A 27,903-nucleotide genomic window follows, 5' to 3' on the forward strand; every position below is an offset into this window, starting at 1 on the left:
GTAAGTAAATGATGAGAGAGATTTTGGGTGAACTATCTTTTCAAGAAGCCAAATCATGCCAATGTAGCTTTTATGCATCTCCATTTGGGCGCATAAAATATAAAATATAAAAACTTTTTATGACAGTAAACAACATGCTAAAATATATTATTATGAAAGCAACATCAGGAGATTAAAATGTATGCCTAATACAACCATTAATTAGCTTTCCAAAAAAATTGTGTCATTACGTCCAGACCACTTGAGAGGCCCAATTGGCTTTGTTTCAAGCTCCTATTTTGGACACCCTCATGGATCACACATGGTGTTTGGTGTTGACTAAGCATGTCAGATATCTCACTAAGAGCAAACATACCCCTAGTCTGTGATGCTTCCTGAGAAAGTCCTCCACTTTTAGTTAAGGTTGCTTAGTAGCTCAGGAGTCAAGTATCCTTCAGGAGTAGGCCAAGTTTTTAGCACTGCTTTTGCTTGTGGGGCAATTTGTGTATTTGGTTTCAGGAAGAGACTGTTTTTCCAATCCACTCCATCCACCATGGTGTACTCTGGATTGGTAGGCTTTGCAAGAATGGCAAATGCTGTGGACAGGTGAAGTGAAGTGTCTGTCTTAGTGCTCATATTTTGAAGTTCTCTGAATGCACTGTGTTTTTCTTGACCCTGTTCTGTGCAGAGAGAATAGTCTGTTGTAGGTTGGCTGTGTTGGTCGCTGATTACACTGGCAACAAGCTCGGAGGTGTAGCCTCTTTCATCAGGGATCACCACCAACTGCTGAAGTTCCTTCCTCTTATTGTTTTCATTATCTTTAAGAGGCTCATTATGACACCTGGTGTTGCAGAGCATTTCTTGTTCCTCTGGAGAAAGCATTACTTCACCACGCTGTGTAACATCACTGACCTGTGAGTATAGGCTGTTAGTCCAAGTTGTGTCTTGTGGAACGACAGCTGCAGGCTGTGGTGTACCAGAGTGAGCACGAGACAGGGGGTGGAAACCATCATGTCCACTGACTAAAGACTGATGAAGATCTGTTTGATCATGATCTGACAGGTCTGGGTCACAACAGCTAGCCCGACCTGAGTCATCATCCCTGAAACCACTGGACATTTGCAGTGAGTCAGAGACCGGAGAGTCAGCAATGAGGAGCTCCTCCTGACTCTCATGTGGTTCATCGAAGTCCACCTCTATAAACTCGACCCATGGATCACTGCTATACAGTTCCGGGCGCAAGCCTGGGTGGGTGCCTAAGATTGATGTAAATTCACTCAGTTGGCCTTTCTGTGGAGAAACAAATATATAGAAAAGCTTTCATTTATAGAAAAGCAAGAAAAAGTGATCTTAGTCCAAAAAAACAAACAAAAATAAATAAATAAATAAAAACACAGGTGTGGGATAAAATACCTGTAAAAGAACTGGGTCAATCCCTTTGATTTTTGGTACAGGGACAGGTGGTAGGAATATCACCATTAGCCTAGAATAAACATCAGACCATATTGAAGTGAAAACACTTTTTGGCAGGTAGAAGACTTCAATCTTCAACAATCTGTGGATTTTTTAGATATCCTATACAGTTAGGACTGCACGATTATGACAAAAATCTAAATGATCAATTATTTCCCTTGAGCTTCACGTTAAAGGAATATTTCACCCAAAAATGAAAATGCTCTCATAATTTACTCACCCTCAAGCCAACCCAGATGTATATAACTTACTTTCTTCTGCAGAACACAAAGAAGTTATTTTTTGGTCTGTTCTCACCCAAAACTGAATGGCTTCAGAAGACATTGATTAAACCACTGGAGTCTTATGTATTACCTTTATGCTGCCTTTATGTGGTTTTTGGAGCTTCAAAATTTTGAACCCCATTCTCTTGCATTGTATAGACATACAGAGCTGAGATATTCTTCTAAAAATCTTAATTTGTTTTCTGCAGAAGAAAGAAAGTCATACACATCTGGGATGGCATAAGGGTGAGTAAATGAGAATTTGATTAATTTCTGCATTCATTTGCACAACGTCTCTGATTGGCTACAATGCTCAATGTTGCAAAAAACATATTGTAAATAGAAAATTTAGACGTGACTGGTGCATACCTAAAAGGAAATCTGTAATTTACACTTTACATGATTAGTTAATTGTGGCAGCCATAATTTTATTTTATTTTTTTCATATTAATTGTGCAGCCCTAATACAGTTCATACAGTATTTATTTATTCTATATACTACTGTGCAAAATACTTAAACAGTTGTGAAAAATGTTGCATAGTAAGGATATTTTAAAAAATAATGCCATAAATAATTTAATTTATCAATTAACTGCATACAAAGTGCAGTAAAAAATTAAAACTAAATCAATATCTGGTGTGACCACCCAATGCCTGTAAAAACAGCAAAAATTTTCAAGGTACACTTGTGCACAGATTTTCAAGATTGTTTTCAAGATTGTTGGCAGATAGGTTGTTTCAAGCATCTTGGAGAACTTGCCACAGTTCTATGTATTTAAGTGGCTCAATTGCTTTGCAAAACTTCTCATAGGAATGAATGGGAGAGTGCCGTGAAAGGCACGGTTTTTGGCAAAATACGGAATTGATAATATTCTTACATGGACTGGAATGAAGAGTGACATTTTAAAGTATATTTATCTGACGTTTTTTGTAAAAGAAATTCTTAAATTACACAGTAATTTGACTGAAAACTGTGGAGACTGTGAATCAGAATTGAGGCAAATGAGTATCACAGTCACTTGAAAAGAGAAAAGCATCATTTAATATTTTCGCAGGAACATTTTTGCTTCCTGCTTTGCTACTGTTCGGACGCTTTTGCTTACTGCTCCGTGCTTTGCTACCTTGCTTTTGCAGTTTAACCTCTTATTTCCATATCAGCAGTTCAGCACAGTGCTCAAACAACTTATTTTGGCACCCACACTAAAACCAGAGACTTTTGGGACTAAAATATTATTACAAAAACTGGATTTTCTGTCAAAGCGGTCTACCAGTCTCCTACTACCGGCAGTTTACATTCCTGAATTCTGATTCTGAAACTGGACAACACAGCTGCCTTCACACAGACAGACGAGAAATAAAATGCCTCCTTTCGGCTCAAACTCCACTTGCTGCTCAAACTGCCACTGACTTCTACAAAAGTTTGCAGTTCTTGAAACAAAGAACCTTTCGGTACTGCCATCCCTTAAGGAATACATGTTCCTCGACAGGCTATACTGAGCCTAGATAAACCAGCCGTACAGGTGCCAAAAGTAACTGATGAAAGTGAGAGCTCAAACTGATGGGATAAACAGGGAGCTAGACTCAAAGTTGCTTGAGACACCAGACTGTCACGAGTATCACAAACTCAGCAAAAAAAGAAACGTCCCTTTTTCAGGACACTGTATTTTAAAGATAATTTTGTAAAAATCCAAATAACTTTACAGATCTTTATTGTAAAGGGTTAAACAATGTTTTCCATGCTTGTTCAATGAACCATAAACAATTAATGAACATGCACCTGTGGAACGGTCGTTAAGACACTAACAGCTTTCAGACGGTAGGTTATTAAGGTCACAGTTATAAAAACTTAGCCTACAAACTTGACACTACAGCAACCTTTCTACTGACTCTGAAAAACACCAAAAGAAAGATGCCCAGGGTCCCTGCTCATCTGCGTGAACGTGCCTTTGGCATGCTGCATGGAGGCATGAGGACTGCAGATGTGGCCAGGGCAATAAATTGCAATGTCCGTACTGTGAGACACCTAAGACAGCACTACAGGGAGAGAGGAAGGACAGCTGATCGTCCTCGCAGTGGCAGACCATGTGTAACAACTCCTGCACAGGATCGGTACATCCGAATATCACACCTACGGGACAGGTACAGGATGGCAACAACAACTGCCCGAGTTACACCAGGTACGCACAATCCCTCCATCAGTGCTCAGACTGTCCGCAATAGGCTGAGAGAGGCTGGATTGAGGGCTTGTAGGCCTGTTGTAAGGCAGGTCCATACCAGACATCACCGGCAACAACGTCGCCTATGGGCACAAACCCACCTTCGCTGGACCAGACAGTACTGGCAAAAAGTGCCCTTCACTTTTTTTGATGGTAATGAGCATTACACCGAGGCCTGTACTTTGGAGCAGGATCGATTTGGAGGTGGAGGGTCTGTCATGGTCTGGGGTGGTGTGTCACAGCATCATCAGACTGAGCTTGCTGCCATTGCAGGCAATCTCAATGCTGTGCGTTAAAGGGAAAACATCCTCCTCCCTCATGTGGTACCCTTCCTGCAGGCTCATCCTGACATGACCCTTCAGCATGACAATGCCACCAGCCATACTGCTCGTTCTGTGCATGATTTCCTGCAAGACAGGAATGTCAGTGTTCTGCCGTGGCCAGCGAAGAGCCCGGATCTCAATCCTGTTGAGCACGTCTGGGACCTGTTGGATTGGAGGGTGAGGGCTAGGGTCATTCCCCCCAGAAATGTCCAGGAACTTGCAAGTGCCTTGGTGGAAGAGTGGGGTAACATATCACAGCAAGAACTGGCAAATCTGGTGCAGCCCATGAGGAGATGATGCACTGCAGTACTTAATGCAACTAGTGGCCACACCAGATACTGACTGTTACTTTTGATTTTGACCCCCCTTTTGTTCAGAGACACATTATTCCATTTCTGTTAGTCACATGTCTGTGAAACTTGTTCAGTTTATGTCTTAATTGTTGAATCTTTTTATGTTCATACAAATATTTACACATGTTAAGTTTGCTGAAAATAAAAGCAGTTGAAAATGAGAGGACGTTTCTTTTTTTTTTTTTTTTGCTGAATTTATATTGCAGCATTAGCATCATCTACCCGAGATACGGCTTTGACTTGACTAGCAGCTAACAGTGCAGCTGGCAGGTTAAGCAGGCATTGGCGTTCTGCTGAGATTATAGCCGAGCCCAGCACTCTGATAGTGGGTGACTCCATTATCAGAAACATTGGTAACAGGGCTAACACTACTTGCTGCTTTCCTTGAGCTATGGTTTCTGATGTGAATAAGGAACTTCGGAACATTATGATGAATCATAAGACTGTAAATCGGGTTATTATACATGTGGGGAAAAATGATATTCAAAAGGAGCAGTCAGAACACCTTAAGAGGAATTTCATTGAACTCTTTGAAACACTTCGAAGATTGAAAGTTCAGTCGTTTTTCTGTGGACCGCTCCCAGCCCGAGGAACAAATATGTTTTCTAGGTTGCTCAGTCTAAACACTTGGCTGCACAAAACCTGCCACAAGAGAGGACTGAACTACATTGATAACTTTAATCTTTTCTGGAGTCATAGAGAACTGTTTAAATCAGATGGCCTCCACCCAAACAAACTTTCAAAAGTGCTGAAGAACAATATCTACTTCTCCTTCCTTCATCCACCTGCAACGTGCACAAACCCACTCGACATGGATGGCACACAATCACCACCGCAGTGTCAAGATGACCAGAGGATCGCATTTCAGCACCTGGATGGACATTTAATCGATAAATCCCACAATAACACAGCACAGTCACAACATTCACTGCTCAGGGACACAACCCAGGCAGAGCCCCACACACAGGGCATACTACAGTCGGATTGTGACGAATTAGAACTGCTCCAAGATACAGGAACCAAGGACAAATTCCTGAAAAAAAGCCAAGGGAGCCAAAAACACCAGAGCTACAGTCCCTCTCACCACACACTTTCTCCCTCTCACCAACATCCCCACTTCTGAGTGGAACATTGCTGCAAGCCCCCAGATACCAACCAAAAAATGGCGGGCCCCTCTACCACCAAAGCCAGCGGGCCCAGCTTACTCTCCCCCTCCCTCAGAGAGAGCTCTCCACAGCGCCAGGGCACGCATCATCCTTCTTCTGCTCTTGGTGAACAACAGAAAACTGATAACAGCTCTCAGTGATGTGTATCAGGTCACTGCTAAAGTAGAAGCAAAATTCACAAACGTTTACAGAACAAGCAGGAACCCGATGTGCCTATAGCTTTTTCTATATCTGCTATGTTAAGTGATAGAAAGACTAAGGCGTTCTCAAGATGTAGGCAAACCTATCTAATCTGTTGCCTATTAAACATCAATCCGAGATTGCTGTGGGGCCAAAAACAGATACTGTGAAGTTAGCACTTTTAAACATCCACTCACTTAACAACAAATCATTTTTAGTCAATGACCTCATCACCACAAACAACCTGGATTTTATGTTTCTAAATGAAACTTGGTTAGATGACAGCTGCAGTGCAACAGTCCTCAATGAATCAGCCCCTCCAAACTTTACATTTAAGAGTGTCTGTAGAGCTGTTAGGAGAGGTGGAGGATTAGCTGTGATATTTAAAGATGTCTTTCAATGAAAGCAAGTGTCACTTTGTGATTAATTGACCTTTGAATATCTTTGTAAGTATTGTACTAAAAGGTGCTCCACGCATTCTATTTATAATTATTTATAGGCCTCCAAAATACTCTCCAGCATTTGTTGATGATTTAACAGAACTGTTATCAGCAACTACCTCTGAATTTGACTGTTTTGTTATTGCTGGGGATTTCAACATTCATATAGATAATCCTGAACATAACACTGCAAAAGAACTCACAACAGTTTTAAACACTTTTGATCTCACACAGCATGTAGATGGACCCACACACAATCGTGGACACACTCTGGGTCTGCTCATTAGTAAAGGTCTGAACATTTCATCCACTCTTATTAAGGACATAGCGCTATCTGACCATTTCTGTATTTTCTTTGAAATATTGATTTCTCCTGCAACTGAAGTTACATCTGTCTCTGTCAAAAAAAGGTACATAAATCAGCCATGTGATCAGCCAAGGACAAAAAAGAAGGAAGGAAGGCCGCAAACCCAGCGACCCCCCCTCCCCCGCGCGCCACACACACACCTTATATTATATTAGGTCACACAGAGGAGGAATTCACCTTGGACGTTCGCTGTGAGGAGCCGCAACAATATTATCTGTGGATGCTATCTCAATACGCATGTTTTGCTGTTGGATTCTCCATTTTTTTTTATGTGTTTTGGATGCTCCAAATGTTTCCGCAGTGCAGTTTTACCATTTGTTCCATAATTAACAGGTTGGTTACATATGTTGCAAATTGCCTTGCCTGGTTCACTGATTTTAGTGAAACAATTCAGTGAAAGGGTGCACCCTTCAACCTGGACACTCTCCTGCAACCAACTCCATTTAAAACGTTTTTTACCCCTTCATCAATTGTCTTTACTTCAGGGCTATTCACATCTATCCTAACCATGAGTTTATGGTATGCTGGAAACAAAGAATAATAGAAATAAATGACATGTAGAATTGTAATTCATTTGTCTGACAGTAAAATAACAAATACAACACAACAAATAGTCTCTAATGTTAATAATAAAATGTTAAATCAATTATAAGTCAACATCAGGAAGGAGGCTAAGTCCTATAAGCAACTATTTTCCTGAAATAAATATTTCACATTTGGCCACACAAAATACGAACCATTGTAATTACTCAGTTCTGATTGGCAATTTTAGTTTTATCAGTAAATGTTTTTTAGCAGTTTAATAGTCAACTAACAATGTTTAATCAAATAGGTTGATATTTTGTGCAAAGCTGTCTTATGCTGATGTTAAATATGATTAACAAATGGCAAAAACTTAATACTGTGGGCTCAGGAGAGCTCCACACACAGCCGCTAGATGGCGCCTATAACTCATGCAGTGGTGTCGGCATTAATCCGCGTGTAATAATAGTATTTAAAAATGCAGCATTTTGTAGTTTTAATACATTTAAGTAGACCCTTTATTCAATTTACACAATTTACAGGGGTCATCCCACCGAGGTCAGAAAATACGGAAATCCATATCACAAAAAAAATCACATCCCTGATAAATGAGAATATTAGTGTGCAATTTATGAAGGCTATATCTATGACACCACAGACTGAGTTGATGTTCTCCTCGATAACTTTAACTCAAAAGTTAAAAATGCTATTGATGGCATTGTAAAGGTCAGGAAGATTACTGGAAGGCATAAAGCACCATGCAGCATCAGTTCAAAACATAAAAAGAAAATGCAGGAAAGCAGAACAAATGTGGTGGAAAACAAAACTTGAAGTCCATTATAACATCTATAAAGACAACCTTCATGCTTTCAATTTGGAACTAGGCACAGCTAGGCAGACTTTCTTCTCAAACATTATAAACTGCTATATAAACAACATCCGCACTCTTTTTGCTACTGTACAGAGACTAATTATCCCCCCAACACAGGTTCCCTGTGAAATGCTTTCTGACAACAAATCCAATGAGTTTGCATAATTTTTCATGAAGAAGATCAATGAAGATCAGCTCATGCTCATGTTGCACTGAGGTCAGACAGCACCCACCACAAAAACTTCAGAAATTAGTCACTATGTCTGATTTTGAGGCAATTGATGGCAAAACGCTGAAAGAAATTGTACAGCATCTTAAATCATCGACCTGCTGTCTTGACACACTCCCCACACCATTTTTCAAAAATGTGTTTAACTGATTAAAAAAAAGGTCTGTTAGAAATACTCAATGCCTCACTCCTTTCAGGCATGTTTCCTAAGTCCCTGAAAACTACAGCTGTTAAGCCCCTTCTAAAAAACAGCAATCTGGATAACTCTATAATAAACAACTACAGACCAATCTCAAATCTTCCTTTCATAGGCAAGATCACTAAAAACGTTGTTTTCAATCAGCTGAACAAATTCTTAAACTCAAATGGCTACTTGGACAATTTCCAGCCTGGTTTTTGACTGCATCACAGCACAGATACGGTGCTTATAAACATACTTAATGATATTCGGCTTAATACTGATTCAGGCAAAATATCAGTGCTGGTATTACTAGATCTCAGTGCTGCCTTTGACACTGCTGACCACAACATTCTCCTAGACAGATTGGAAAACTGGGTAGGGCTCTCTGGGATGGTCCTCAGCTGGTTCAGGTCATATCTAGATGGGAGGGGTTACTATGTGAACATAGGCAACTATGAATCTGAGTGGACATCCATGACGTGTGGAGACCCACAAGGCTCAATTCTTGCATCGCTCCTGTTCAACCTGTATATGCTCCCACTAGGCCAAATTATGTAAAATAACCAAATTGCATACAATAGCTATGCAGAAGACACCCAGACTTACCTAGCCCTATCGCCAAATGACTACAGTCCTGTGCAAGTGCATGAAATAAACAGTTGGATGAGCCGAAACTTCCTTCAGTTAAACAACGACAAGACAGAGGTAATTGTATTTGGCAACAAAGGTGAAATTCCCAAGGTGAACACAAACCTTGACTCCAAGGGTCTAAAGACAAAAAAATACTTGATTCCTCAAGTAAGGAATCTTGGTGTCATTTTGGAGTCAGGCCTTAGTTTCAGTAGTCACATCAAAGCAATAGCTAAATCAGCCTACTATCATCTAAAAACATAGCAAGAATTTGATGTTTTGTATCCAGTCAAGACTTAGAGAAACTTATTCATGCAGTCATCACCAGTAGGGTGGATTACTGAAATGGACTCTTCACTGGCCTTCCCAAAAAGACTATTAGACAGCTGCAGCTCATTCAAAATGCTGCTGCCAGGATTCTCACCCGAACCAAAAGATCTGAGCATATTACTCCAGTCCTCATGTCTTTGCACTGGCTTCCAATTACATTTAGAATTGATTTTAAAGTACTATTACTCATTTAAAAATCACTCAATAGCGTAGGATCTAAATACATTGCAGATGTTTGTTGAATATAAACCTAACAGTCCTCTCAGATCATTAGGATCAAGTCAGTTAGAAATACAGAGGGTTCACTCAAAATAAGGTGAGACTATGTTTAGCTATTATGTCACCCGCAGCTGGAATCAGCTTCCAGAAGAGGTCAGGTGTGCTCCAACAGTAGCCACATTCAAATCCAGACTGAAAACACATCTGTTTAGCTGTGCATTTATTCAAAGAGGACTGTGCTGCACTTACTGATTGTACTGCGTCATTTTATTTCTGTATTCTTTTCTTTTTATTCTTTTTAATAATTGTTACTTTTTTAAAATTTATTTTATGACTTTTTATTCTTATTTCTTGTTATTAATTGGTTTTAAAATGTATTTGATCTTGTATTTTCTTTATAATTTTTATGTAAAACACTTTGAATTGCCATTGTGTATGAAATGTGCTATATAAATAAACTTGCCTTGCTTAATAGCAATTACACACCTGATAACATTAGTGTAAGTGAGCAGAACTACTCATAACATCTCATAGCACATCACTATGATGCTGTAAACTCTTTATTTACTATCACCTTTACTAAGACCTGAATCATTTCATGAATGAATTTACGTTAAGTTATTAGCTTTAATTTACCTCGAAGCAAATGTAGGTGTCCTTACTGGTGTTATAAATGTTCATTTGGGAATGAGGGCTGACACAGTTTAATCAATAGCATGCTCTTCTCGTGATTTATTTAAAGATTTAAAAAAAAACAAAAAAAACAAAAACAAAACATGCATGTATCCTCTCTAGAAACCTTGTGTCACGATTACAAGTGACCCAGCAACAACGTTTACATTTTATGGATAATTTATAAAAAATTCAGCTTAAAGCTACTCAAACACACATTACTCCCATAGACTCTCGTTGGAAAAAAGCAAGCGCTTGTCAGAGAAACGATAGGTTGCTAAGATAGGATTGGTCAGAAACGCTGTTAAGAAAGGGCTCAGCGAAGGTTCAGTTGTTTCTGTCTCTTTTTGTAATCCCAGACTGACTCAATGTTGAGACTCGGGCTCTGTGTGGGGCCATGCCATCTGTTGCAGGACTCCTTGTTCTACTTCTATTCTATATGCAAAAGGAATGTTTGGAAATCTAAAATTGATATTTCTTATTGCCACACTAAAGCAGAAAATATAAAATAATCTTAAAACAAATATATTTGTGAAACATCTAATGTGCGTAAGTCTTTTGCACAGTACTCTATTCCGATATATTCCAAAAAAAGGCTGGAAAGATTTGAATATAACAGGAAATCATTTTAATCATACATAGTGCTGGAAAACTATATTACAGAGTAGATATAATAGAGTAGGTACTTACTTTTGTTGACGTGAAACTACAACCAGCATCAAGATAATCCCAACACCAACAGCAGCAAAGATGAGCACAGCTGTAATAGGAACTCTTGATTCTGAAATTGAAATAGGACATTCAAAACATCACTGAACAAATCAAGTAATTTCCTTCTAAATCCCACAGACTGGCAGATGTAATCTTAAATCAGACCTTTGTCAAGAATGAGTATGAAGATGGAGTCACTGAAGTCACCATAATTGTAACCTCTCATTTTTGACCTCACTCTGATCTCATATTCAGTGTTGCTGCGCAGACCATAGATATATGCCTGCGTTTCTTTGCCATTCTCTAGCTGAAGAGAGATAAACACAGTTAAATCACATTAAAGGGAGCTCAACCCTCCAATCTTGAAGATAATTAGACTCAGGCAGTAGCAGTTCTAGTTTGTAACAAAAGTTATTGGCAGGGTAGGGGGGGTGACTGCTGGTTGTGGGAGGTTGGAGATGAGATGGCTGGTGGACTTTAGGGCGCCCACTTTTTTGTGTGGGCACCTCGTGCTGCCCCTGGTAAGATGCCCCCGGTAAGATGTCGTCCATGCCTAAATCCGCCCCTGAACTTAGGTATAACTCTCGCTCTGATGAATCAAATGTAATGATGCATTCGCTTTCTCAGAAATTACTTAATATAAAGCTTAAGAGAAACTCTACAAGAAATAAATCCAAGTATGTCCGTTCCTAATTAGGAGAGTACGATGCACTGATCTGTGTAATATAATAAATATGGAGGCTTAAGTCTGGTTTGGCACAGTTCTATTGAAAACATTGTGCGAGACTCACTGAGTTCCACTGGTCTGAACCCTTTTCTCTGTACTGTGTCTCATACACCAACAACATCCATCCTGTCTTCACATTCTCTGCTGCCGAGGGGGGTGGCTCCCAGCTCACAACCACATCACAGATTAAGCCAGATGAGCTCATACTTAAAAGTGTCCAGTTGAGTCCCACAGGCGGGTCTGGAAACACTGAGAAAATAATGGACAGCTATGAATAAATGTTTATAAAATCCTTGCATGTCAAGGTAAATATTCTGCAGCCTATATACAATCAAAAAGGTGATTTACTACCTGTCATAAGGAAATAAGCCTGGTGTGAATGTTTATATCATTGTGTACTTGAAAGCATGCCAAGAAAGTCAGAGTTAGAGTTTATGACATGGCTTACCAATATCTTCCACATTGAAGGACATTTCATCGTAAACAAAATCAAGAGAGCGTGAACGTAATTGGATCCTGTAAGGGTACCAAATAATGGTATTGCTGGAATTAAAGTAGCATTCATTCGTCTTTGAGGAGCTGTAACTTGGACATTCACTCCATTTTCTCTCATTTTTCTTGGAATCCCTGCAGAGAAGGGGGAACACTATGTCTGTCCAACAACTAAACTGTTTTACACTGCAAACATTTCTGCCAAGTAAACTGTCCATTTTTATGGCCTAGAGCAGAAATCCAGTTTTCAGAATTCTCATCATTTACAGATAGTAATCATCAAGCAATTTCTTTAATTCTGTGTTAGTGTTACTCAAGTAGTTACTTTTCTAATATGTAGAAAAGTCTTGGATCTCCAGGATCTGTGAGGTTCTGGAGAGATCCAGTCTCCCATTGGCAATGAAAAGTCATTAGTTCTCGAGAAAAGCAGCCAGTCAGGTGAGGCAGAGTGGATGTCTGGCCTGCAAAGAAAAAATAATAATACTGGCAATCTTTCCAATATTGAACATACTTGCTTTAAGGCATTTTTCCAGGAAGTCTGATGGACCAGAAAGAATTACAGGAACGTCAAGTCTTTAATTAGACTAAATTAAGACATGCTCCATTGCACATTTATGCTACATTTATAGAAAGGCCAAAATAAATATTACAGTTCACTGAATAATATAAGTTTGATAAGACTATGAGTGGTACATTATAAGAAATACATTGATGTGTCTAATTTACATTGAATAATGCAGTTATTTATATATATATATATATATATAACACACACACACACACACACACACACACACACACACATACTTTATACTACAGTATATATACTTTGTAACAATTCATAAATTACAATGAGTTTCATCTATGCTATTCAAGCACAGCTGAGAACTACCAAATCTTTTGCAGATAAAATAAGAACATTCTGTGAAATTCCTTTGGTCTAAGCCAGCTAAAGACTAACAGGATGTAACATAAATCCCAGTTGAGCCATAACCCATAACTGTGAGGCTGTCAGTTGTGTTTTCCTGGAAATGTGTGCAGGCATTTTTCACATGTAGAAGCATTTGGGTGGCAGTACATGATTACAGCCCGCAGTCTCTTTAAACAGCTCTCCCTTGAGCTACTCAGTTACCATTTAGACAGCAATACTGACAAAACTGTTATTGATGATTTGAGCTAACAGCTAAATTTGAAAGTTTCCATAGGTACAATTCATCAATGTAGTTTGGTCAGTCTGTAGTTTGGTCAGTTTGGTCTGATTATCGAAACTGGAATTTGTGGGAGGTGTTTTTTTACAGTCGCTTTTACACATACAGCCTTTTCCAGAAAATTAACTGCAATTTTCAGTTTAGAGGTAATGTGTGAACACGGTCTGTTTGAAAATACCGGTAGATTTTGCACTGGCTATTTCCCTGAATGAGAAGTTGTAACATTACCTGAAAAGTTCAGTTTTGATGTTATGTGTGAAAAGAGTCGTAAGATTAACGGTCTGGGCACGTACAAGGTCAGGACGTGCTGACATAAGACGAAGACGATTCAGTTACTGGTCTGAGTTTTTGGACTGTGGAGTCCAAAAACAATTCTTAAAAGAGGACAGATAGTGAAATTATTCCATTTAGCTGGAGGATATAAAAGGTATTTGATATTTTAGATATAGAGGAAATCTTGTAGAGTATGATAGTGTATTAATGACTCAAATCTGAACCACGAAGAAATGGAGATGGCGAACAACCGCTCAAAGTCGAAAAAACATTTAACGGCACTCACACCCAACTCGTGCCGCAGCCTGCGCTCGGCCCGTTACTTCTGAGACTTAAAACAGAGAAGCAGCAACAACATCAACGGCAGCGCTCACATAAATCCATGTTTGTTTACATCGGTCATGCGTCTCCTAGAACGGGGGCATGTGTTTCCACATGAGTTTGTGATCGGATCGACTTAACAGCCGGAGTGATCCTCATTCATTTTTTTCTAATTAACAAATTAAAAAAAGTACAAATTAACTTAAGAATTGAAGGATTTTACTGTGCTATAAATTGGTCATGTACAGTTTTTTTTCTTTACGATTGAAATTGTTGTCTGTAAACAAATAATGAACTACCTAAGGTTATGAATCAGAGATGTACTTCAACTGAAATATGTTCCCATAGAAACTAATGTACAGTATAGCACAAAAGGCAATTGCACCTTGATGTTACGAAGCTAACCATCCATTTCACATAGCAACATGCACTACTTCCCACAGAAAACAACACCTTTCATTTGAATGAATTCATAAATGGACAGTCGTATTCAAAGCACTTATTTCGAAATGAAAGCATTTAGGAGTGGGCTTGTGAAGAATTGGAACGTGACAGGGCAAACGCTGAAAGAAATGTCCACCGTGTTGTGTAACAAATTAATTTCATCCTCTTGGCCATGGGTCTGATCGAAAGATCCTATCCATGTTCAAACTGTAAATCACACACCTTTTGCACCACTCTTCTGAAATGAATGTTTTATTTGCATGCTTTTGATTTAGCTACAGAATTTATTTACACATTATTTGCAGCCTACATTTTGAGTCCTTATTAAAATGTATTTTTCTTATGGATGTATTTTATTTGTTATATAAAAGCAAATCTGTTTGTAGTTGTTTTTGGCACTAGAAGTTAAATACAATAAGCTTGTATTGACATTTTTAAACTTGTTATGTAATGTATGTTACTGTGCAAAAGTTTTAGGCACTTGGGAAAAATGTTGCATAGTGAAGATGTCTTCAAAAATAATGCCATAAATCGTTTTCATTTATCAATTAACGTCATACAAAGTCCAGTAAACATAAAAAATCAATCAATATTTGGTGTGAACACCTTTGCCTTCAAAACAGCACCAACTCTCCTAGGTACACCTGGACACAGTTTTTCTTGGTTGTTTGCAGATAGGATGTTCCAAGCTTCTTGGATAATTTGCCACAGTTCTTCTATCTATTTAGGCTGTCTCAATTGCTTCTGTCTCTTCTTGTAATCCCAGACTGACTCAGTATTCAGTGGGGGGCTCTGTGGGGACCATGCCATCTGTTGCAGGGCTCCCTGTTCTTCTATTCTATTTGCAAAAGAAATGTTTGGGAGTCTAAAATGTATATTTCCTATTGACACACTAAAGCTGAAAATATAAATAACCATCTAAAGTCAAATGCTTTTGTGAAGCATCTTATGTGCCTAAGACTTTTGCACAGTACTGTAAGTATGTTCAGTAAGGAGAACACGCTGATTTGCACTTCAGATTGAATGCAAACACTTGTGGATGCACTGGGCTCTCTTGAGCGTTTGCAGTAAGCCAAGGAGCTCTTTCAGTGTTTTTCCCACAGCAATCAATAATGACAGTTCCCCTGATTATTCAGACAAGGTGGAGCAATGGGTGGGTTTCCAAAGAAAACATCCTGTTTTCTAACTCTTTAGCTACATTCTAGAACAAAAAAGCTCTTTAGAGAATTTGTAGAAAAAAAGGTAGATAGATGTTAGTCTCAAACCGTAATTATGTGTCCGTTCCCACTTCAAACCTCTGCAGTCAGGTATGTCATGTTTCGTTAGTACAACAAGATGACAGTTTACAGTATTTAAAACTACAAACCTTGCACTTGTGTTGCCACAGCACTGATGAACAAAATACAGATGAAAAGCATGGTCTCCAAGGTACAGTCCCTGTGAAGACCAAAATAAACACACAAATATGAAATTTGTTAACAGACAGCATTAGGAGTAATAGAAATAGTCCTAAATCCAAATTCAGGTCAGTTGTTTAGGCCATTCCCTTTACAAACTGCTCATCAACCAAATGAAAACCAATACTCATTGAAAACTCAACCAGTCTGAGACTAGTTAGGAGCATTACGAAATCACAGTAAACAGTCTTCTGTTGGACATGACATCCAATTTAAGCCAAATGCTCTGGTGAGCGGTTGTGAAATATCTCTCTACAGCAGCATGGCTTTACTCCAATCAGCTTCAGGAAAACATCTTCTCAGAATTTCATCTGATAACTCTTCAACTGCATGCAGATCACAGCCCTTCTCTATTAGATTTAAATGGCCTTCGCACCCAGCGCTCCAATACAGAGATAACGTATACTCTTTACTGTGGGTGAAGGGCAAGCTCCTAGATAAGATGGGTCCTGTTCTCCAAAGTTAAAATGCATAATTAGAAAGATGATAACAGTGCAGTGTGTTTGATATAGTTCCCTGAAAAGAGTCTGAGAATTGATTATTTTCATGACAGTTCAATTGTACGACACAATATCAAATGGAAAGACATACATTGTTTTAAGTAGTCATGCAACATTTACAGTCGTGTTACGATCAAAACAACTATCTTTTTGCGCAAGCACGCGCTCGGTCTTGAACGACCCATGCGTCTGTTTGTTGAGGTGCGAGTACTTGTGTTATGCATTAACAAATTAAAATAAAAAATCCATAATAATGTCAAAAGATTCCACAACAGCTACCGATTCAAGAATGACAAAATAATCAAAACAACAAATTCCACCATAACGGATTCCACGTTTGTCCAACTACACTCACCTTTTCTAAGAGTACGATTTAGATTCGTAGATCCAGAACTTTTCTATTGAAGTATTCCTCCTGGAACCTTGACTTTCTCGCATGATAGTTTTCGCACAGTGTGGTTACATTTCCATCGTTGTTCTATTGTATAAACATCTATCGTAAGAGAGCCTGCGGCGTTGCCTAAAGTGCCCTGCACTGATCCGTCAGGACCTCGGCTAACACTCTGGGATATCTCGCTCCAAAACTACAACAGTTTAGGGCACATTCGAAGAAGGGCGTCACCTATCCTTGAAGCACTCTGCGTAGGGTCACTAATCTGTTTCATGCATGTACACTTTCGCATTCGAGAAATAAATGGACATGGCACTCCGCCCTAAAGAGCGTCACATTGCCAATTTTCTCACAACTAGTCTTTAAACAAACAAACAAAAAAAAAAATGGTACGCGATTCATCTATCTACACTTCACGTGCAAGTTTATGCTCGCTATTTGAAAAATCCTGAGGGAAAAAAAAAATGAACGAGTGCCTTGCGGTCAGTGCTGAAATTAAATATAGCTGGAAATATTTAAAAATCATTTGCCGAATCAGAGCGTTGTACTTAGGTTTTTAGAAAGGCTTCAAGTTAATTCCCAAATATCTATTTGCAGAATTTTTTTTTTTTTTTTGAGTTGTGGCCATTCTCGTGGTCTCTATAGGCGCTCACACATATGATGAACAATGCAGTGCTGTAGTGTTAGTCACACGTGACTGAAGCGGAGCACGTGTTAAGGGGTATTGCAGTGTAATAAGACCCTGTGAGAATATTGAGAAGGCATATGTAGTTTGTGGGGCAATGGTGGGAGGTTTAAAAGTTAGAACTTTTCAGATTTTGTGTTTTTGTAAAATATTTGCTGATTCACTGTCATAAACAACTTGTATACCACACTCTTTTCCAAATGCATGTGTCAAGGTGTGTGTTACATTTATGTTTGTGCATTATTCCTAATGAGACATAATATAACCTATTTTTCCATGTCTTTGTTAACTATAGTCTGGTTTTCTAGGGAACAGGATTACCATTAATTGTAAATCACAAAAAAGGGTCATTTTTGGAATCATAATTTTATGCCTTAAAAGGAAAGCAGCTTTAGTCAAATATCTGACTCTCCTCAAATCACAGGCTGACAGACAAATTGCACACCCAGTTCATCAGTTGTGTGTCAACAGCCCTTAGGTCTTTAACTGAACCAGAATCTGTGGTGTCCAATGTCAGAATGCAGTCATTGCACTCCCAAGTGCTGTTATTGTGGCACAGTTGAAACATCTCTACAGCTGTCAAGCTCCTCAACAGGGAATGGCCTTTAACCCTGCCTGTCCATAGTGTGTACGTAAACATGATCGAGTGTGCTCTTATAGCTTCCATAATGGGAACACCTCTACATACTCAGTGGAGGTATACTCACACCTGAAGTGGAATTGTAACATTTTAAAACAACATTCCCTTAATGCATTGTATTAAGGAATGTCTCAATGGACTGGCTTTAAGAAATATATCAGATACAGGTTAAATTGTTGTATTTTGGGTATACTTTAAAGAAATAAGTTAATGGAAATGGTGATTTATGGTATTGAATTGTCGTAAATATGGTGTAGATGTTTGTTTCTATTTATGTACGGCATCCACTTTAGCTAAAAGAGAATGGAAAAGAGAAACTTAATATATTTTTGAGCTCATACCTGATTACATTGCACTCATGATATACCACATTTTATGTGCTGCAAGTCAACATTCTCTCTGCATGTCTGTGTGCAAAAGTCTGTAGTGTAGACAGCACACAATTATTCTTCAAACAGTCCCTAAATTCCCTGAACACCTGCCCTTTACCCACCACTAAAACAGAGGAGGATCGATCCAGGTCCAGTGGTAGACAGTGATTTCTTTCCCGCAAAAGGTTTAAATTGTTCTGAAAATGACATTTCAGAGATTATTATGTAGGTCAGATACTTTTCTCAAAGGCAGACTTATACCATTAAGACCTCAGGGATATATTTGTATTCGTCATGGTAAGGTAAGTTACATGAGTATGTTGAGACATTGTTGAAACTGCATACTTTGTGTCCCCAAAACTACAAATTCTTAATATAATCATTTATTTATTTTTTTGTTTATCTGTTTGCTTGTTAATTGATTAATTATTATGTTTTAAGGGACTGAAGTCAATCTGTGACAATCCCTAAAAAAATCTTCTTATTGAGAGACGTAAAGAGTTATAAGTGTGTTTATACAGGTTTATTCCCTTACTTGTTCTGATCTATTGATACAAATCAATCATTCAAACAATTAGCATTGTTAACATGGAACAGGAAAGATTGTAAAGTTACAAACAATATTTTCCATTAAAAAGTGGGTAAGATTTAAATAAGTTTGAACTAATTATCCTGTATTGATTCATTGTTTAAACAGCAACATTGTTTGTACAGAATCACAGCATGTCCACGTGAACAAATTGCACATTCAGAGTTTTTGTGACGCATGAAGTTTGGCATTGTGCACATTTTCCATTTTAAATAAAATTCCAAATCTCATTGTTTTTTCCCCTGAATTTATTAATCCAGCTCTTGTAAAAACTCAAATAAGGTACTGAAAGAAACACATGAGCGATAATATTTAATTTCACTTCAAAATTTCAAAGTGAGCTCTTCGCTTAGAGTGCTGTTTACTTTAAACGTCTCTTCAGGGAGATACCGTTTTTCCTGAAGCAGGAAACAGCACTTACTTAGAACTAGAAGTATCAACAAACAGATAAATATTCCTAAACATACATCACACTCAGTGTTGTATAATTTTAGTAACATTTAGTTCCAAGGATGCCGTTATTAACCCTTAAATGCATGGGTTTTTCACCAAACATTACATACTCCGGTCTTTAGAGACCCGGCATGTATATCTATCACAAATGGTCTGTAAAATGTCCAGATAGTGTCAAATTTTCAAGACAATTGGAATATAATAGAAGAGAATATATTCTGATATATTTTGTTGTTTTATTTTTCATATATCAAAGAGATGATGCAACAATCCTAGAACAGGATTCATTAGGCCTGCTTCCACACTGAAATTTCATGGGACGCAACTGGCAGTGAAACACAATATTAGGCCACACAAAACAAATAATCTACACAAGCTACACATACAGTATGTATTTTATCAGCACTTTTTAAGTGTAAATATCAGAATCAGAATTTAAACACACACTGTAAATAATTTCAGTAGTACACCCAAATGACAACAGCCAAATTATACTGTTCATGTGTTGAACTTGCTATAGTTTACTTCCATGTTGCTTCTTCGTTAAATAGCAATGTCAAATGTAAATCAAATCAATCACTGACACATCAGCGCCACTTTACGTAAGAAAAAGCATGCATAATATGTACGTATGTGTACACGCATATGAATACTGATTATTCACCATTGTCACACAGAAAATCAATGTTATATAGTAGTCATCTGTATGAATATAGTAGTAATTTGTCTTTTAATAAACAAAGAGATAAATATCCTGTGATAGTAAACTTCTATAGATCTATAATCATAAATATGATTTATGGAAGTGGCAAAAAAAACCTTATTACATATCTAGGGTCTTTAATCACCCTATACACTTTTGGTAACCAAGCAGTTTTAAAAAAAAAATTTTTTTTTAAATTTTTTTTTGTATTTTTTGTTTTGTTGCAATTTTGCCTTTTGCTTTGAAGAGAAATGTTGAGGAATACTAAAGAGGTGTGGGCATTACTCCAAAAAATATATGAGGTGCAGGGAGTGGAATGAGGTCCCGGGTCACTAAAGGCCCAAGGTATGCATTACAGGGTTAAATATGAAGTGTGTAATTTCTGCCCCAGACACAGACAGTGTTTACACTTTTCAGGGACATCCACCTACAAGTGGCTAACTTAGTTGTCTTTGCATATTAAGCTGGAATAGGAGAAAGTATTTTAACACTGAAAAAAAATTGCATCACAAAAAAATAATATAATGTCTTTTCTGCATTTTAATTGTACCTAAGACAGATTGTCATGCTCTCCCTGTCATATCACTCCGCAGGAATGGAATTCACAGGAACATTTCTCATTTCTCTACCTCCCAATCATGGTGTGCATGTTTTTGTACAGACCCCACAGAGACATTTCAGAAGGCTCCATGCTTCTAGTCGGAGGTATTTGGAGGAACTTTTGTTCTAAATGCTTATGCCACATCAAGAAATGTGCCCACTGAATGTGGCCTCTATACATGTATTTCTGGACATCTATGGGACTCAGTCCTATCTGATAAGTCGTTCATACAGTTAACTGGTATTAACCTTTTGTTCTAGATAGAACATAACGTGTCCCCAAGCGGTATTGTTGTGTTTGCTTATTTCCCCGTTTTCTATCTCAGGCTTTGGTTTTGTGGGATCCTGGAGAATTTAATCAGTGGTCTGTTGAAAACAGGAATAAAAGGCATCACAGCTGTCAGCAACAATGCTGGGTGAGACAGAGCTCTGTTTAATGTGTCCATAATATAAGTGAAGGGGCATAATGGCTCCAGAGAATTCCCTTATGTGGACAAACTCACAGTGTGTTCCTGTCAAACACTGTTAAACAATACAAAAAAAAAGAAGCATGCACATCCAAAAATATGTGGGTACAGGATCTAAAAACAATACACAAAGGTAAAGTAAACAAAAGGAACAGGATTGTAATAAGTAACATTTCGAGCATCCAGCTCATAGTCTGTTTTTTGGGAGTTTTCTTGGTGTGTGGTACATTTTCTTTTCTTTACATTTGTGGAAAATAATCTAATCAGATCAAGAGACAGGAATGAGGGAAAAAGGGAAGGGGGCCTAAGGAACCAAATCTGTATAAAAAGAAAAGGTTGAAGAATATTGATCCAGTGTATAATGTGATTTTCAAGTGTGACTAAATATCTAAGTGACTGAAATTGTTTCTGATGACAGGGCTGATAACTTTGGCCTGGGCCTGCTTCTGAAAACCAAGCAAATAAAATGAATGTTCTCATCATATGTTGGGGGAAATGCTGAGTTTTAGAGGCAGTATCTATCAGGAGAGCTGGAAGTAGAGCTAACCCCTCAGGTAGAACACTTCCTTAATCGGTGTCATTTGCTATCTGGAAGAATGTCTTTGTTTCAGACCTGAATGTAATGGAACCAATGCTCTACTCCACGACTCTCCATATTCCTACTCTTCATATCTCTTAAATATTTACTTTCTTAAAATGTATGCTTACACTTTTACAGTTTTCCTCAATCGCTTTGGCTCATTTTTTGAAACAGTCTTAACATTCTCTAAACTGTAAGTGCAATTGGCACAACTGTTTTATGGGACATCACAACTCTATTGCATGTCTGCAAAATGTAGTAACTCACCCAAAACATTTAATTCATGCTTCAAAACCTAGTTATTAAAATTGTGTCAGTAAATTGGCCAGTGCCACCAAAATGAAAAGTTTTTTTGTCATTGTGTGAGCCGTTCTGTGTTTTTTTCACCATGGCAGTCAACTCTGGAAATGTTTGTTATATACAGATTTCATTTTTGTTCTTCATTTTTGTTGACACTGACTGCTTACTGTACTATACAAGAATGTCAGTTTTGTCTAGCTGAATGCTATTGCGTATCACACTCATCTTTTCAGATACCAATTTCAACAGTAGGTAAAAGTTTACTGGGAAAAGTCAATAATGTACAATACTGTAATACACAGAAAAATGATATTCACATTTGCATGTATGCAGTAAATTTATTTTTGTAGCAATGTGTTACATGTAAACAGAAAATTCACATTTGCATGTCCATTTCTTCCATGTAAAGTCATATATAGTGAACAGAAAATTTCCACAAAAAGACGCAACAAAGACAAAGCCTGTGGTAGTTCTGTAAAAAACAATAAATTGTACCTACTCACAGTATGTAACACTACAAGTTCTTGGTGGACATCTTGTCACCCTTGTTGGTCTGGCCAGAGATTTAGGAGACATCACATACATTCCATGTCATAGATATTTATGGAGTATACATGTCTGTCTGACAGATTTTGATAACTGAATGGACCATTTTGCATGTGATGGCTCACACGATGAAAGAATTTTTCAAAGTTGTGAAGTGACAATTTCACTGAGAATCAGTTTTGATTAGCAAGCCATGTGTATTTAGTTACTGTGCAAATCATAGACAATTGTACTTACTCTTTTGCACACATGTGCCAAAACACATGTAATTTGCTTAAATGAATAAGAAATTCAAATCTGGTGTGAACAAGACACTAATTGTTCAGAGATTTGAACTTATTGTTTTGAAAAAAAAAAAAAAAAATAATAATTCTCAATTGAGAACTGAGCCAAAGCGATTGAGGAAAACTGTAATAAAGGTTCAAATTGGGTTGTACAGCCGGTTGCCATAGGAAAACATTTTAAGTTCCACAAATTACTTTTTTATTTTCTAGCTCTTAAGAATATAATCAAAATACTGGTGCTGTAAACTTAATCTTAAGAACTATAGTGTCAATGAAAAATGGTACTTGATAAGATGGTTCTCTGCTGAACATAAAATGCTTCAAATATAAATTGCAGAACCTTTGTTTTTCAGAGTGTAGCTTGCAGTATAATCCATAAACTATAATGATGGTCGATTCTTCTCCAGGGCACACTGGCAGAGAGAATACTGCAGAATACTGTCCAGGGCTGGTGGTGCAGGCATCCCAGCTTTCTTCGCTCCCACTGGGTATAGCACTCTTATCCAGGAGGGTGGTTCACCCATAAAATACAGCGAAGATGGCAGCATTGCCATTGCAATTGAGAGCAGAGAGGTGTGGTGATAACATGTCACTGTCAATAATTGTCACATTCTAAAAATCTTTGCTGTAAGCTATGCATCTGAAATAGCCTATTACAACTTAAATGTCTGAAATTTTGGTTGGAGATTTAGTGTTATTTTAACTTTTTTTGTCTCTGGATTAGAAACAAAATCACCAGCACGCATGCAAAATCTTATCCTTTGATTGTTTGGTGCAGGTTTGAGAGTTCTGTGGAAGACATTATGTTATGGAAAAAGCCATTACTGGTGACTTTGCTTTGATAAAGTCCTGGAAATGTGACAAAGCAGGAAATCTCGTTTTCAGGTAAAGAGGTTCATATATTAAACCTTTAATGCATACCTCATGTCTTTAGTGACACAGGAAATCAATACTCCCCCTGTGTCTCATCCATTGTTTTGTGTGCCCACACCTCTTTAGTATTCTTCAACCTTTCTCTTCTGAATAGTGTAGAAAAATTGTACAAAAAAAATACATATTATTTTTTTTAAACATTTTTTAACTGCTTAATTATTAAGATTGTATAGGGTCATTAAAGACCCTAGACATGTAAGTGCGTTATTGTTGTTGTTGTTGTTGTTGTTTTTTTTTTTTTTTTTTTTTTTACATTTTTATAAATCAAATTTTTGTGGTTATATTTCATATCTATATGAGTTTACTATCACAGGATGTATATTTCTTTTTCATACAAACAGATACCTAATCATGTTGATATTCTGTGTGACAATTTTTGCATGTACACATATATTATGCATGCTATTTCTTACTCATGGTGGCACTGATGTGCCAGTGATTGACTTGATTTACCTTTGACATTGCTGTTTGATGAAGAAACAACATGGAAGTAAACTATAGCAAGTTTAACACATGTACAGTATGATTTGGCTATTGTCATTTGGGTGTACTACTGAAATTATGAAAGTTGTGTGTTTAGACTCAAAGTGCCTAAAAAAATACATATGTGTATCATATTTGTAGCTAAAGTGTAGTTTATGTGTAGATTATGTGTTATGTGTAGCTCAGTATGTGTTTGATAGCCAATTGGATTACTTGAAATTTCAGTGTGTAAGTAATGAATCCTGTTCTATATTTATTTCATCATTTCTTTGATATATGAAAATAAAACATCAAAATATATCAGAATATATTCTATTCTACCATTTTCTAATTGTCTTGAAAATGTTTTGAAAATGTGACACTATCTGGGCCTTTTGTAAATACATCTGTGATAGAAACACGTGCCAGGTCTCTAAAGACCCGAGTATGTAAAAATGTTTGACAAAACACCCAAACATTTATGATGTGATATATTTGTTGTTAAAAAACATTTGTCTCTTTTATTGTTTTATTTTTCAATATATTTCAAATTTTATATCATGTTATCCTTCATTTTAATACCCAAAAATATGTACCATACATTTTCCACTAGATGTCAGTCTTCATCATTTATGCATTTGGCATCTGCATGCCAAATGCACAGTGCACAGTGCACATCTGCACAGTGATCCAAGGAATTCCAAAAAAAAAAAAAAAAAAAAAAAAAAAAACACAGGACATCACACACAATCACAAAGCTTTATCCAAATTCTAAACAACTTTGGTGCACATTTTTCTTTCTTTTTTTAAACATGAAAACAGCCTGGAACTTCAACCAGCCCATGTGAAAAGCAGCCAAAGTCACTATAGTGGAGGTTTGTGACTTTTCAAATTGTGAGTCTTTGTGGCATTGTCATTTTTTAGTTTAGATATTGCATTTCTGTTGCAATAAACTGGATGAAAAGGTTCTTTCTTTTGTCTGTGGTCCACCGGTTGAGGAGATTGTTGAAATTGGAAGGTTTGCTGCAGAAGACATTCACATCCTCAGCATTTATGTAGACAGAATAGTGAAAGGAGCCAGCTATGAAAAACAAATTGAGATGAGAAAGACAGATTAACCTGTCTGATCTTCACAATCAGAGGCTCTTATTTCAATGATTTATATAAGAATGTATTGATTTATTTAACTTTACAGCAATTAATAATTAATGCTCATCCTCTAATGCATCCATTTACAGAAAAGGTTGGTATTGTCTAGCCATGCAGAGAAGCCTAAAATCAAGCAGGACTCAGATATAACCGGTGAAAGGATCATCTGGCGAGCGGCCCTTGAATATGAGGATGGGATGTATGGTATCCTTCAGCAGCCTGACCAGATAGATAGATGGATGGATGGATAGACAGATAGTCATAATTTTTAAAATACATTAACTTCTCACTCCCAAGCAATCTTGGCATTGGAATCCCCATGCTGGCCAGCAATTGCATAAGTCCTGAAATCACAGTCCACTTGCAAAGAGAGAATGGAATTTTGGGACTGGTGAGCTTCCGTTGTTAAATAACCTGAGCTAACATGTTAAAATAATGTTTTTCAGGAAAGTGAATTTTTTTCTTCCGATACCCTGATCGTTTTTGTCCTTTTAGGGTCCTTATCCAAAAGAGAGTGATGTAGATCCTGATTTAATCAGTACTGGTGCAGTTACATCATTTCCCTTCGTATCATTCTTCACTTTCTGTTATTCTAAAGATCTGTATGGATATTTACTTCATATCTTCAGGGACTATTTTTAATGTTAGTTTACTGAAAATCCCCCTATACAACTGAGATCATGGTCCTGCTTGTGTTCAGGTAAGGAGACAGTCACTGTGCATCCAGGAGCTGCATACTTCTCCAGTGATGAGTCATTTGCCATGATCAGAGGGTTAGTATCTGAATGCACCAGTCATCTATGATTAAACTATAATATGTTACTTTATGGCAAATTTGGCACTTTTTTTGTTGTTAGCGCAGACAAATTGTTGAATTCTTAAAATTAAGAAAAGTCTCTCTTTTTATTTTTATAAAGATTTTTGGGATGTCATAATTGAGAATGTACAGTACAATGCAGGAATTAGGTGTTTGGGCAAATTTTGAAGAAAAAAAAAATCATCTTTATGTCATTCCCTAAATGTTTCTCTTGTACTTCATTCACCTTTCATGCCCCCTTTTTTTATGGGTCACATTGACCTAACGTTGCTGGGAGCAATGCAGGTGTCCAAATATGGAGATCTGGCCAACTGGATGATCCCATTATGACTTCCATGCCAACTTTCATTGCATAATCTCTGATAAGCAGATATGTTTCTTTGGCATTTGCTTGAGTTGATGTATATAATGTGTTTCTCTTAGGGTAAAATGGTAAAGGCCATAGGGTGGAGACATGGACTTGGTTTCCAGTGCTGCCACAAAAGTAGTCGTCACTATGGAACATTCTGCCAAGTGTTGTACACACATGATTTCCTTGGAAATACACTTCAATTCTTTACTCTCTAGCCACTTTTGTAAACATTTATATTCACAGGCTGGAAAATATAAAATCCTGGAGAAGTGCACACTCCCTCTGACTGGAAAATAATGTGTTGATTGTATAATCACTGAAAAGGTTAGTAAAGGATAGAATTTTTAAAGAAATACTGCCCTACAAAGCCAAAACCGCAGTAGCTCCTCCAACGCTGAAACTGAGAAAAATGGCTTCAAAGTTACTTCGTTAGAGTGGTTTTTATTATTACTGCAATTCTCACACTCTGTTTTCTCTGATTCTGAGCATAGTTGAGTCAAAACCACCTGTCACAGAACAGATCATAGTCTTAAGACCTGATATAGGGTATAACTCAAATTTGACAATATTAACTGCATTTTGCCATCGCACGACAGAATAGTCTATTAAAATGGCACGCATCTTTTAAAGGACACCCTGATTTGTGATGTAATCTATTTTAGGCTGTGTTTGATGTAGATAAGAGTAAGAGTTTGGGAAGGGCTGACCCCAGATGACATCAGAGCATGCACTGGGAGATTCAGGTAAACCTGACTGACATCAAACCACAATGTGCTCTGAACTAATAAGCCATATAAAATGTATTTTTTTAAAAATTACAAAAAAATAATAATAAAGTAATCAACCCGATAGTGGAGTGTGACGAGGAGGAGGGCGTAGCAGGGCCGTGATGGAGCCCGGCCTGGCGCTGAATCAGCTGATCAGCGGGAGAGCGAGATAAGGGGCAGTCGGAGATGCCGGAGAGAGAGAGAGAGAGACGCACGCGGCCACGCTGCATGTGTGTCTGTGTCCTTACGTTTTATGTTGTTTTAAGT

General features: G+C 37.6%; 1 protein-coding gene and 1 pseudogene across 1 annotated transcript; one reads left to right on the forward strand and one right to left on the reverse strand.

Moving 5' to 3' along the window:
• Positions 1 to 370: 370 nt before the first annotated feature.
• Positions 371 to 17,311, reverse strand: LOC127428916 (growth hormone receptor-like). The gene is made up of 9 exons (XM_051677592.1): positions 16,903 to 17,311; positions 15,957 to 16,027; positions 12,670 to 12,805; positions 12,301 to 12,479; positions 11,917 to 12,101; positions 11,291 to 11,432; positions 11,105 to 11,195; positions 1,393 to 1,462; positions 371 to 1,269 (listed from the first exon to the last, which is right to left on the reverse strand). Exons 2-9 carry the CDS (start codon positions 16,006 to 16,008, stop codon positions 394 to 396), a joined length of 1,731 nt encoding a protein of 576 aa, XP_051533552.1. The 5' UTR covers positions 16,009 to 16,027; positions 16,903 to 17,311; the 3' UTR covers positions 371 to 393.
• Positions 17,312 to 18,782: 1,471 nt separating this feature from the next.
• LOC127429311 (succinyl-CoA:3-ketoacid coenzyme A transferase 1, mitochondrial-like) lies at positions 18,783 to 27,715 on the forward strand (annotated as a pseudogene).
• The last annotated feature ends 188 nt before the right edge of the window (positions 27,716 to 27,903 follow it).

This window comes from Myxocyprinus asiaticus, chromosome 38 (assembly GCF_019703515.2).
Source record: "Myxocyprinus asiaticus isolate MX2 ecotype Aquarium Trade chromosome 38, UBuf_Myxa_2, whole genome shotgun sequence".
NCBI lineage: Eukaryota > Metazoa > Chordata > Actinopteri > Cypriniformes > Catostomidae > Myxocyprinus > Myxocyprinus asiaticus.